We start from the raw sequence: 12,013 nt of genomic DNA, 5'->3' as shown, positions 1-12,013 counted from the left end.
TTATACACTATGCATGTGTTTCAGCAAGTTCCTAAAGGTTTTCTTGATGAATTTAATTTTCTAATTCACAGTTTGACTCACCTCACTGTTCTGTCTGCTGTGCTCAGCTGACAGGACATCAGGTGTGAGAGGCTGTTTGGTGGACCAGTTATCATCAGAATGGCCCCTTTCCAGCTCAACACCAGAGTCCCGACTCTCCGTTGTCTCCCCCAAGTTGGAGTCTGATTCCGAGCAGATAGACTGGCGGTACAACTGCTGCTCCAGCCGACGTTCCTCCACAAGGAAGCTATTAATATCTGGTGGTCGAGACACTTGTAGTTCTGAAAACGAACACATTATAGTACACCGATTGAACTTCTGTACAAATTTCAATAAAACCAAGGCTCAAAACTTACTCCTTAAAAAAACAACATTATCATAGATCACACATTAAACTCCCATTTTTCTGAGAGAGTTATCCACAACAACACAATTTTGAATTCAGGGAAAGAGGTACAGATGAAAATTCTGTGATTCTAACAGTCAATAGTAGTGAAGTCTGTGTCTGGCATCAACTAAATTCTCACAAGCTTGCATATTAATGCCTGAAGGAACAGTGGGTTTTAATAAATATCGAGTAAGGTAAAACAATCACTATACATAGAGAGGTAGCTGGATGCCCCACGGTAGAGGAAGAAAGGTTCACAATATGAAAGTTAAACATTATAGTTTTTGCAGCTTTCATTGATTGATTGATTGATTGATTGATTGATTGATTGATTGATTGATTGATTGACTGATTGATTGATTGATTGACTGACTGACTGATTCATTTCATGCAGCCTACCGTGTTGAATGCCTCAAAAATATAAATCAATATACGCACTGACTAACTGATTGGCAGACTATTATTTTAAGAGGACTAAACAATAAGCTCCAGTTGGACAGAAATTCTATTGATATGAAATTCATTCATTCATTCATTCATTCATTCATTCATTCATTCAGAAACAAACCAACCTATGACACAATAGCCCACTAGGAGCCTTGGCCTACCAAGGCAGTTGCTGCCCAGCCAGACGGCCTGCAGATTTTGGGGTGCTACACGGTCAGTGTGATGACATGATTATGGTTCTTGACCAGGCTGCTGCTGCATCTCAAATCAGATAGTTCCTTGTATGGTCTCACGATGTTGAGTGAACCACTTTCCAGCCCTCGGTCAAGAATTCAAATCTCTGGACAGGCCAGGAATTAAACCTGAAGCCTCCAGGTAAGAGGCAGCCATGTTACTTTGACACCATGAAATGGCTTACTTATTTATTCACTCATTTATTTATACTAAAAACAACTGTATTTCCTTCTAGTTGATGATCCTGATGTTTATGATTATGGTACTGTTATTTTATATTAGAAATTTGATAATAATATCAAACAGCCCTTATATGTTTGCAATAGGTTTGATGTTTGGTTACTCAACAATTACAATATATCATAATGCTGGGAAAAGTTTATATAAGAATACTGTTAGTAATCTCATATCAATCATTATTTAAAACTGATAAGAAGAGCACTTAGTTAGAAGTACTGCTCTTATCACTTAAATAGTACATACCTGGCTCCAGATAACTATCATCATCAGTTTTTCCTTCAATTCCAAGGAAATCTGATCGCTTCCTCCTGATCTCTTTCTTGATACGCTTTGTGGAGTCAAGGCGTCTCAGAGGGCTCTCCTGGGAAGGAAAAAAAATTACTGAATAATACTACAAAATCAAAGAAGAAAAGCAAGCACTTATAAACATGTGGAAAGATGTAGTGTAAATAGAATAAACATTATAGTTTTGTATGTTTTGCTACAAGAAACCACAACATGTTATAAGTCTTATTCCAAATTTACGGTTATCACTTCACAATAGAAAAATCTTTATGTTATCCTCCTTTTCAATACAAATTGATTCCAGCTGCTTCATTAACAGAATATCAGCACCTTGGAAGATAGATTTTCCATTTTAAAAAGGACTAAAATTGTTTTTACTTTAACTAGAGGAGTTTGGACAAGAGAACTTTTCACCTCAACATCAACACAATGCCTTTTAAGTGTCAATCATGATCATTGTTCTTTTAATTTTAAACAATTTTCTCAGTGTTTTATTTGTTAGTGTATATATGTAACATTTTTAACTTTCTACTGAAGATGGCCTTTAGATAAGCCGAAACATGTCTAGTTAGACATTGTCCCATCTAGCACAGATGGACACTTTTGTACTGAAAAGGAGGTTAACATAAAGATTTTTCTATTGTAAAGTGAAACCACAACTATCATAGTATACTTATGCTCTGGAAATGGAACAAGACAGAAAGCTGTGTAGAAGGTCAGGAATATACTGGAAGGATAAACACATCTGCAGGTCAAGTCATGGATAGAAAAGAAAAAAAGATAGGAACATGAACAGGAACACAGAATAAACACAAGGACATGTGAGTGGAGGAAGGCAAAGCAACAGAAAGAGGAGACAAGAACAAACATGAATATATGAAAGGACAAGAACAAACATGTTATAAGGATGGACAGAAAGAGAACAGGAAAGAATTATTTTGACCGAGAAGTGAAAGGCGAGAGGCCAAGAAATCGATGGATATACACAGAGAAATTGGAGGTCAGCAAGAGGAATGTCAAGTGGGAGGAGACAGAGGAACAGAAACTATAACAGCAAGAAGTGGCGAGCATTTGTACACCAAACCCGGGAAACTGGAGCTGGAAAATGATGATGATGAAGAAGAACAAACATGAAAACACAAAAGGACAAGGATAATCTCTATATCATTAAACCCACAGTTCTTTTACATCCATATTTTCTCAGCCTTCAGAGACCTTGTTTCTGCTTGCCATCCTCACCAGAAGAATGCGCATCAGCACTCATCTTGACAGATCTTCCACCTTGATGTGGGAAGCTGAATAAAGACAGGAAAAAGGAAGAGAGAAAAGGAGAGCAACAGAATGAAGAGGTAAGGATAAACAGAATCAGGCTTATTTTTATTCTACACTTTCCACTTCAAGACTGAAAATGGTTTCACAGTGAGAGCTAATGCCCACACTCCTGATGAAGATGGGAAGCAAAAATGAGCTTCCTGGAGTTTGAGAAAATATTTTCTATATCTAATATATCACTATTCACTTCCTCTAAGATTTGGGAAGATTAGTTAGTGAAATAGGATTCCATGCACCTGGAAAACTGGAGGATACAGAAATAAGTCCACCATTTCAACTGCTTTAAAGTAGTTTTTTCTCTGAAACCCTTTTAACTTAGTCAAACCTGATCTTATACTAAGGCCCAGGAGAGTTGGAGTCTGACGTTTAGCGCCATTGGCGATAAAAAGTTGACTAACGCTGCTCAAAAATGGTCTGTTACTATGGCAATTATAACAACAATACCACATTTAAGGAAGCTATCGCCATGTGCGTTGGCTTGTTCTCAGTGTCTTTTGTGATATTATTCGGAGTGGTATTGTGTTAGTTGTTGCTGCTTTATGTATTTACACATTTGTTTTCTGAATATTATATTTGCTGTTAGTTTATTGTTTTGTAAGTTAATCAGTGGCTAGTTGTACAATTCTGTTCTGTATTTAATTTGTGCATTTGTTGAGATTATTGTCAGAAACTGATGATTTTGTTAGTGATGATGAAATCTCATATTTTATCGGCATATGTGTTCTGTCTTAAATGCTGGAATTATTAGCATGAGCTTAGGAACGGGTCAAAGTTTATCGAATTGCATTAAGCCTACGTTTTATTAAATACTCAGCCTATATGAAAGGGTGATATGCCGCAGATTGAGATATTGTACGAATAACTGTGACAACACAGCGTACTTCGTAGTTGCTGCTTTTGCCGCTCAAATGTCAGACTCGAACTCTCATGGGCCCAGCTATACTTTCTCAACCAGAATAAATAAACATACTATTCCTTAACTAAAAAGTGTGAGACACACAATCAAAAAGAATCTTTGTCTTGGGCTTAAAATATACACACCAAAACAGCATTAAAGTGATGACAAAGTACTCGAATTACTTTCAGTTTTCAAAAGAATTTCCTTTCTTTAAAAATAAAACTTGATATGGCATAGTAAATGTTGCCAATTTTCTGCTGAACATAAGCTGTTTAACTCTGTTAATAACAATAATGCATGTATTACCTGTGATGTTAGTCCAGATTCAGGGGGCAACTTACCAGAGAAACAGAAAATCAATTATCTCCAAAAATCTTTACATTGTACAGTATTTGATATCTACAATGTAAAATTAATTCAGGAGGAGTAAAAGAGCAAAGGCTGGATGAGAAAGGAAAGATAAGCATGGCAGAAAAAATGAATAAAGGGAACTTTTAAATGCCAAGTGCTGTTCACAAACCTGGGGCTAGATCATGGAATTTTAGCAGTATTAAGAAAGAAAAGAAAAAGGAAAACAATTAATTTCTTAAACTGAATTGCATTAATGTATCATTCAGCACTAGCCAAATGAAAAGGTGAAGAACAATTCTTTCTCACTGAATTTCAGTTTATTAACAAAAGTAACACATATTACCTGTGACATTAGTCCAGTTTCAGGGGGCAACTTAACACAGAAACAGAAAGTTGATAAGTTATCTCCAATGAACTACATATCATGTTAGCTCTACAATGTAAAATCAATTCAGGAATAAAGGAAAGAGAAGCATGAAAGAAAAGTTATATTATCACTGCTCCACTGTGAATGGCAAAAACTGGAATTAAAAACAGATTCTAACAAAACACAAAAAAAAACCTCCCCTCTCCTCAATGTTATGAATAACATTTGAGTACAGACAGATTCTAGTGGGGTTAAGTGTAAGAGAGGACCTTGAACCCTAACTTTGACACATCATCTATCTATATATCTATCTATCTATCTAACTAAACAATCCAAGGTTAATAATAAAATACAAAACTACTTCTAATAATAATGAATTAAATATATTTCAAAATGATCCTTTTATTTTTAAAAAGTGTGTGTTCTGATAAGATGAAAATCAACTCTTTTACCATTTAGTCCAAATTACAAGATCATGCAATTAGGACTGGGGCAGAAAAGTAGATGTTTTGAAAAGTCAGTGTTTCAGCTTAAAGAGTTCATTATAAACGTATTTGCTTTGGCTACTTACTGGAAGTGGAGCCTCCTCATCGCTGGCCTCTGTTGGAGGTGGTGGTGGCTTTTCTTTTGGAGGTTCTGCACTGGTGGGTGGTCCCAAAGGAAATGAGAGCCCTGATACAATCTCAATGTCACCAGACAGACTCAGCGGAGGAATCTGAGCAAATAAACCAAAGAAAGGTATTAGTAATGATTCTTCTGTGCATAAATACTGAAACCCTTTTAACAAAATTTCAGTGAATTCCGGCTTTTGAAAAAGGAACTGTAATTGGGCACTAATCTGCTCTTCTTTGCATCATTAACTAAAATATAACCTCAAAACCCTGTGATGCATTCTACTGAGGATATGGAAGGCTAAGGGGACGATGATATTTAATTATTATGTGATGAGAGTGGTATAGGTGGAAGAGGGCTGTGAATGCAAGAAGAGGATCAAGGACAAATTTTGGCTACAAAAGCTTGCAGTCTGAAAGTGTGTAACACTGGACATAAAAGCTGAGTGCAGTCAAATGTCAATACAACGAATAATTGAACCTATTTTACAGTTGAACAAAAAAATTTGTAATCCCGTCTATATTTCCATAAAGAACTATGTAAAACAATTTCATTTGAGTGAATACAGGTAATACAAATATTTCATTAGAAGTAAAGAAATAAATGTCCCTTCGTCAGCGTATGACCAGTTGAACAAGTTTACTTTGAAAACGTATCTCCAATTGCTGTGTATTATGAAATGTACTGTAAGTTGCATATAGACAAAGCCCCATTTCTTACAAGGAATTTGAAGGTATGGGAGGTGACATATGCACAGGATGTCTCAGCAATTGCACCGGTAACAAAATAACCTGTTACCTCCAGTACCATCTATAATCTACTGCCATCTTTTACTGCTGACTGGGGATCCAGAGAGAATTGCAACATAGAATTACCTTAACAAAGTGTATGTGTATAATACTGTATTTCTCTTTGTCTTGCACAATTAGCAAAAATGTTTTGTTATTACATTTGTAGGGTCTACAATGATGGATCCTATAATATACAACTGGATTGTTGACAGTCACCTCATATTATACAGTTAACAAGGATTGGGTGCTCATTTATTGTGAACATCTAAATTGTAGGCCCTTTGTTGCTAATTTCAGTGAGCACAGAATACAGTACATTCTGAACATACAGTACAATTTGTATTGTTAGATCAAGTATGTCAGCACACTCAACAGGAAAGAAAACACATAAACACTTCTCTTTAAAGGAGAAATAGAGGATTTTAAAAGTAAACAAAGGGCACAAGAAATCCAATGTTGCAAAGAAATATTCCATCAGCACATCTACACTTCTGACATTCATTAACCCTCCGTTAAACGCGCGCTCTGTTGTAACACCACTACACGCGCGCGGACTAACAGTCCGCGACTGTTTGTAAGCTTCCATTCCTTTCATTTCAATTCTGTTTCCAAGAATTCCTTATTTCTCTCTTTTTTCAATCTGTCTTACACCGTAATTACTTTATTTTGATATTATTTATATTGATAAATGTATATATAATCTACATTTACAGTAACATTTCAGTCCTTTAGGATAAATTAGAAGTTATCAACCGCAAATCACGGGACTTAAGGAAACTAGTTGTAAATTAACAATAATTGGTTCTTAATTTGCTTCTTCGAATCAAATTGTAATCGTTGCATTCTATTAATTGATATATATCGCACGGAAGAAGTCACGACGTCGTGATGTTCTTGCCATGGAGTAAGTGCATTTCATTTCATCCACCTTATCAACGCCCGACTTCGTGTCATTGTAGAAGGTAATCATTGAGGGTTTTCATCCATTTGAATCTTCATCAACAGAATGGTATTCAAGGAAAGTAGATAGAACCAATACAACTTTGTCTTTTCTTGACATGTATGACACAAGGGTATATATAGCCATTTGTGCATGTTACGATTTCTTGTAGCATTTCGTTGGTAAAGAACATGCAGTGCTTAGCATTCTTTGCAACTCCTACTACTCCAGGCAAGTGTTTTATAATATTATGTTCAGGTTGCCTGGCCTTTCTATTGGCAGGCCGATGATTCCACTCGGTCCCTTCCTTTCCAACATATATTTCATGCTGCTCACTTTCAGTCATGTCATCTTCACATGTGGACTCTTCGCTCTAAGAATTATGATCACTATTGTTTACGACGTCTTGATCACTGTCACCACTCGCACCAACTTCATCGTCGTCCAACCACTGCTCGATTTGATCCATAACTCTCGGAATCAACTCCTTGGAAAGAGGACGCAAAATCGTTATTCATAGGTCATTTGTACTAACATGTTTATCCCACTGTAAATGATTACAAGTAGAAAATATATCAAAATGAGCCCACTACTACACTTGTAGGTAGTAAAAGTATATAATTTTATAATAAATAGTAAGGAAAGAATGGATGACTTACCAAAAGAGTGAGTAAGATTAACAACTCACCAATACACGCCTGCGGACTCAGACTCCGCAAGTCTGCAGTTGACAATATAAACTTCTGTAATTGACAGCTCGGCGATTACTCAAGACATTCTCGGGCCGTCACGGCCTTTGTATTGTTGCAGAAGGAAGCTACAAGAAGGCAGCCCGTTCTGCCTTGTATTTTCGGCCTATGATACCAAAGAATAATAAAGTGCGGACTCTCACTCCGCGGCGCGTGTAACGGAGGGTTAAGGACAGAGAGGAGAATGTTGAATCTGATGCCGTTGGTCCTCAACAAAGGAGAATGAGAGCCAGAAACTATGAGAAAATTGATAAAGCTGTTGATGCATGGTTTGTGTCTACCCGTAAAAAAAAAGCAGAGGTTGATGAGCCAATACTATAAACTCAAGTTAGACCTTTTTCATTATCTTTAAACATCACCAACTTCAAAGGTAGCACTGGAGAATTACTTTGTTTTAGAGAGAGATACAGAATCGTCCACTGTATTGTGAGTGGGGAAGCAAAAGATGCACCGACAGAATTGGTAGAGACTTGGACGGAGGTACAGTGAGGAAAGCCGTGAAAGATTATGCTGATGAAACAGATTTATTTTATATAGGATGCCAAATCATACATTGGCATTGAAATGTGGAAAGTGCATCAGCGAGAAGAAGTCAAAAGCAAGAATAACAGCAATGCTGTGCAGTAACTACACAGGCACTTTGTTGCTAATTTCAGTGAGCACAGAATACATTCTGAACATACAGTACATTTGTATTGTTAGGTCAAGTATTTCAGCTAACTCAACAGGAAAGAAAACACATAAACAGTTCTCTTTAAAGGAGAAATTAAGGATTATTGGAAAATACGGATATCCAAAGCATTTTAAAGGAGTAAATTTCCTATCACACAAGTACAGCCATAATCAAAAAGCATGGATGACTGCTGAAATTTTTCACTCGTGGCTGCTTGGATTGGAAAGAAACATGAAAGCATATAAACAAAAAATTCTACTTCTAGTAGATGATTATTCTCCCCATATCAATATTCCAAGGCAGATGGAATTTGTTAGTGATGATGTTACCAGCTAACTCTACGTCTATACTGGAGTCTCTTGATTAGGGTACAAGTGCAACCAAAGTGTAACTGATCACGATTAATTCAATGAATTTTTACAAGACTCACTGCTGGAGCGATTATGAACATAACACTTCTAGAAGCTATAAAAATATTCATGACAGCGTGGAGAAGTTTGCCTTCAACAGTGATAATGAATTGCTGGCTTAAGTCTGGGATTTCATCTGTGATAGAGGATGAAGGAAACAATGAACCTGCTGATAGCGTAGAAGAACTGGACCTAGAACATATGTGAGTAAAATCTCATCTCTCCAAATGTAACCGCATATGATTTTATTGACATCTCAGTGGAGTCATCATCATGGAAAACGAGAATATGAATTCTCAGTGTGAAGCAAGAAGGAAGATGGGCATATGAGTGAAAATAGTGAAGAAGATTGTGATACCAGTGCTGGTGAAAGTGAAAGAAAAACTTGTCTCTTGCCAAGGTTGTAAGTATTTCTAGCAAATTATGATGTTTTCTGGTTAAACAGAGCACTGATCCCAAAAAACGTGATAAAGTGTGCAAGTCTTATAGTTGACTACTTATAGTCCAAATATTTTGCAAGCGTCCTTCTGAGTGACATATGGGTTGTGGTCCCAGTTCGCTATGTCTTAACTCGTTTGTTGACATGTTAGGTTGTGTGAAACTCTTGCCTACACATTTCCTAAGCAATGATTCAGCTGACATTGATTACGGTCCTGTTATAGCTAACTATCTTAAGGTCTGCAAGTAGGATAATTTAACCCATCAGGATATGCGCTCAGTTTTGTAACATATGAGCACACACTGGGTAAATTTTACCCCATCAGTTTATTGGTGTAAAACACCACGTATAAGTAGGTCTACTTCCTCCTAAATGCAAGTTGCTTTTACGTCACTCTGACACAGATAGGTCTTATGGCGACGATGGGACAGGAAGGGACTAGGAGTGAGAAGGAAATGGCCGTGGTTAATTAAGGTTCAGCCCCAGCATTTGCCTGGAGTGAAAATGGAAAACCACGGAAAACCATCTTCAGGGCTGCCGACAGTGGGGTTCGAACCCACTATCTCCTGCATACTGGATACTGACTGCACTTAAGTGACTGCAGCTATCGAGCCTCCTAAATGGGATAAGAAAAATGTATCTATTTGTACCTCTAAGAATCTAATAATTTGTTGTTGGCAGAAAGTTGTATTAAACATTAATGCAAAACATAAATCTTGGTACTGCATGTCAACCATGTGGGAATGTAGAATTAGTATATCTTTATAATGAGTAATCTGCATTATTATACAAAATATTCAATTATACAACTACACTACTTGCTATAGGCCTAATAAAGTTACAACTGATGAAACAATAATGAACGCGAACAACCGTTTAGACTGATATAACACAGGTAGAACAAAAAAATAAAATTATCAAGTCTACAAGTCACAGTGGAAAGTTAGCATGTTTATAAATATGATGAAGTCTTATACCTAATGGGGTATAGTACTCAAAACTTCATTAAGAGATGTATTGAAAGGAAAACCTTGCTGTCTGATGCACAGCTGTTCTATTGGGTATCATTTGTATGGCCACTAATAACTTCATTATATTTTTTATCACCAAGTAACTATCACTTAGCGAACAGTGAATGAAAAAATTAGACCTTGCGCAGGGTAAAAATAAATTACCAGACACTGAAATCAACATACAAACGAGTCAACAGTTTGAATAACACAGACGTTAGGAAAATATCAAGCCAGGAAGAATACTTGGAATAGTCCATTGGGAAAGTAGTGAAAGGTAGAAGGCGGAATACCCGTTAAATTAAGAACTGCTCACAATTTATTTTGCCATGGGTAAAAAATACCACGTCCTAGTGGTTTAATAATGGTATGCTTGAAACAAGATATTACCTTCCCTGCTTTCTTAACGCAGTGAACGTGTTAAATATTCTGGATATTAAAGGTGCACCAAGGCATACAAAGTTCATGTATAGGATGTCTGCATACCATTGAATAATGTCCTAAATTTTTGTATGGCTAAAAAAATAGAAGAAAGGAACTTGATGAATTATTTTGATATTAAACTTACCTGACTTGAGACTGGTAGGAAGACCTCAGACTCATCACTCTTCTGTGTAATTCGAGGAGGAGCAATGGGCTTCTCTTGGAGCACAGGTTGAATTGTTTCCTTCTGGATTGGTGTTTCTTCAACAGGAGCTCCACCATCTTGAACTAGGCTCTCTGGTTCTTTCATTTTGTCATCCAAAACTTCAAATGCAGAGTAGAAGATTTCCCGTTCTGGTGAATCCTTGGTATCCTCAATGACCGATGACTTTGTAACCTCCTCCTCCTCCAGTGGCATTGATGCTGGTGCCTGGAAAGTGAGGAACAGGACCTGAGAAGTATTCTTAAGATCTTGCTTCAATAAGACTTTTCCAAAATACTGTATATAAATGCTCATGTACCGTATATTCCTTTCAAAGGGACAGTTTCCCTTTCAGCAAGAGACTAGGTTATTATGCTGAAAGGCTAGCCTTTATGTTCCTCAGAGGACTGCTGAACAGTAGGGGCAGTATTTGACTACAAACAACAGAAATGAAGGTCCTTAGACTGAGCATATAGAGGACCAAAGGGACAAAATCAGAAATGAATCAGTGTGCCTTCCACTAGGGCTACAACATAACATGCTTAATATTTGCCAGAATCACAACTAAAATGTTTTGGCCACTATATGAGAATGAAATCAATAAGAAGACCCAAGGCCTATTTTGAAAGAAGGATTAATGGAAAAAGACCATGAGGCAGACTTAGAGATGGCTGGATGAAGCAAAGAGAGAGAGAAGTAGCCAGGAGAAGCCCAAACTGAGAGAAGATACTGGACGAGAAGTGGTGGCAACATAGAAATTTATGGAGGCAGATTGTTCATTCCCCCACTCAGCCTGCTGAAGTCAAGAAATTGATTGATTGATTGATTGATTGATTGATTGATTGATTGATTGATTGATTGATTGATTGATTGATTGATTGATTGATTCAGCATATGGCTTTTAGTGCCTGGAGTGTCCGTGGACATGTTCAGCTTGTCTGGTAAGGTCTTTTTATTTGACTCCCATGGACGACATAAACATCTGGATGTAGGATTATGATGGTAATGAGGTAGGGAGAGGGTGAAACCCAGTGTCTACACATAGCCTACTCCAGTCGAATAACACCAAGGGTTCTGCACAAAGCGACATGCACATCTGGATGTAGGATTATGATGGTATTGAAGTAGGGAGAGGGTGAAACCCAGTGTCTACACATAGCCTACTCCAGTCGAATAACACCAA

At 37.1% G+C, this 12,013-nt stretch overlaps 1 protein-coding gene across 8 annotated transcripts in view; it reads right to left on the bottom strand.

The window, feature by feature from the left end:
* Positions 1-12,013, bottom strand: part of smash (smallish) — a 321,926-nt gene that overhangs the window by 42,837 nt on the left and 267,076 nt on the right. For all 8 annotated transcript variants that reach the window (XM_067142672.2, XM_067142671.2, XM_067142675.2 and 5 more), the window contains 4 exons: positions 10,774-11,058; positions 5,153-5,296; positions 1,592-1,709; positions 82-320 (listed from right to left, as the gene is read on the bottom strand). In XM_067142672.2, the coding sequence (XP_066998773.2) occupies positions 82-320; positions 1,592-1,709; positions 5,153-5,296; positions 10,774-11,058 (786 nt within the window). The remainder of the gene's footprint in view (positions 1-81; positions 321-1,591; positions 1,710-5,152; positions 5,297-10,773; positions 11,059-12,013) is intronic.

Source organism: Anabrus simplex, chromosome 3, assembly GCF_040414725.1.
Source record: "Anabrus simplex isolate iqAnaSimp1 chromosome 3, ASM4041472v1, whole genome shotgun sequence".
Lineage (NCBI taxonomy): Eukaryota > Metazoa > Arthropoda > Insecta > Orthoptera > Tettigoniidae > Anabrus > Anabrus simplex.
The sequence above is the reverse complement of the archived record's forward strand: the minus strand, read 5'-3'. Positions and strand labels throughout refer to the sequence as shown.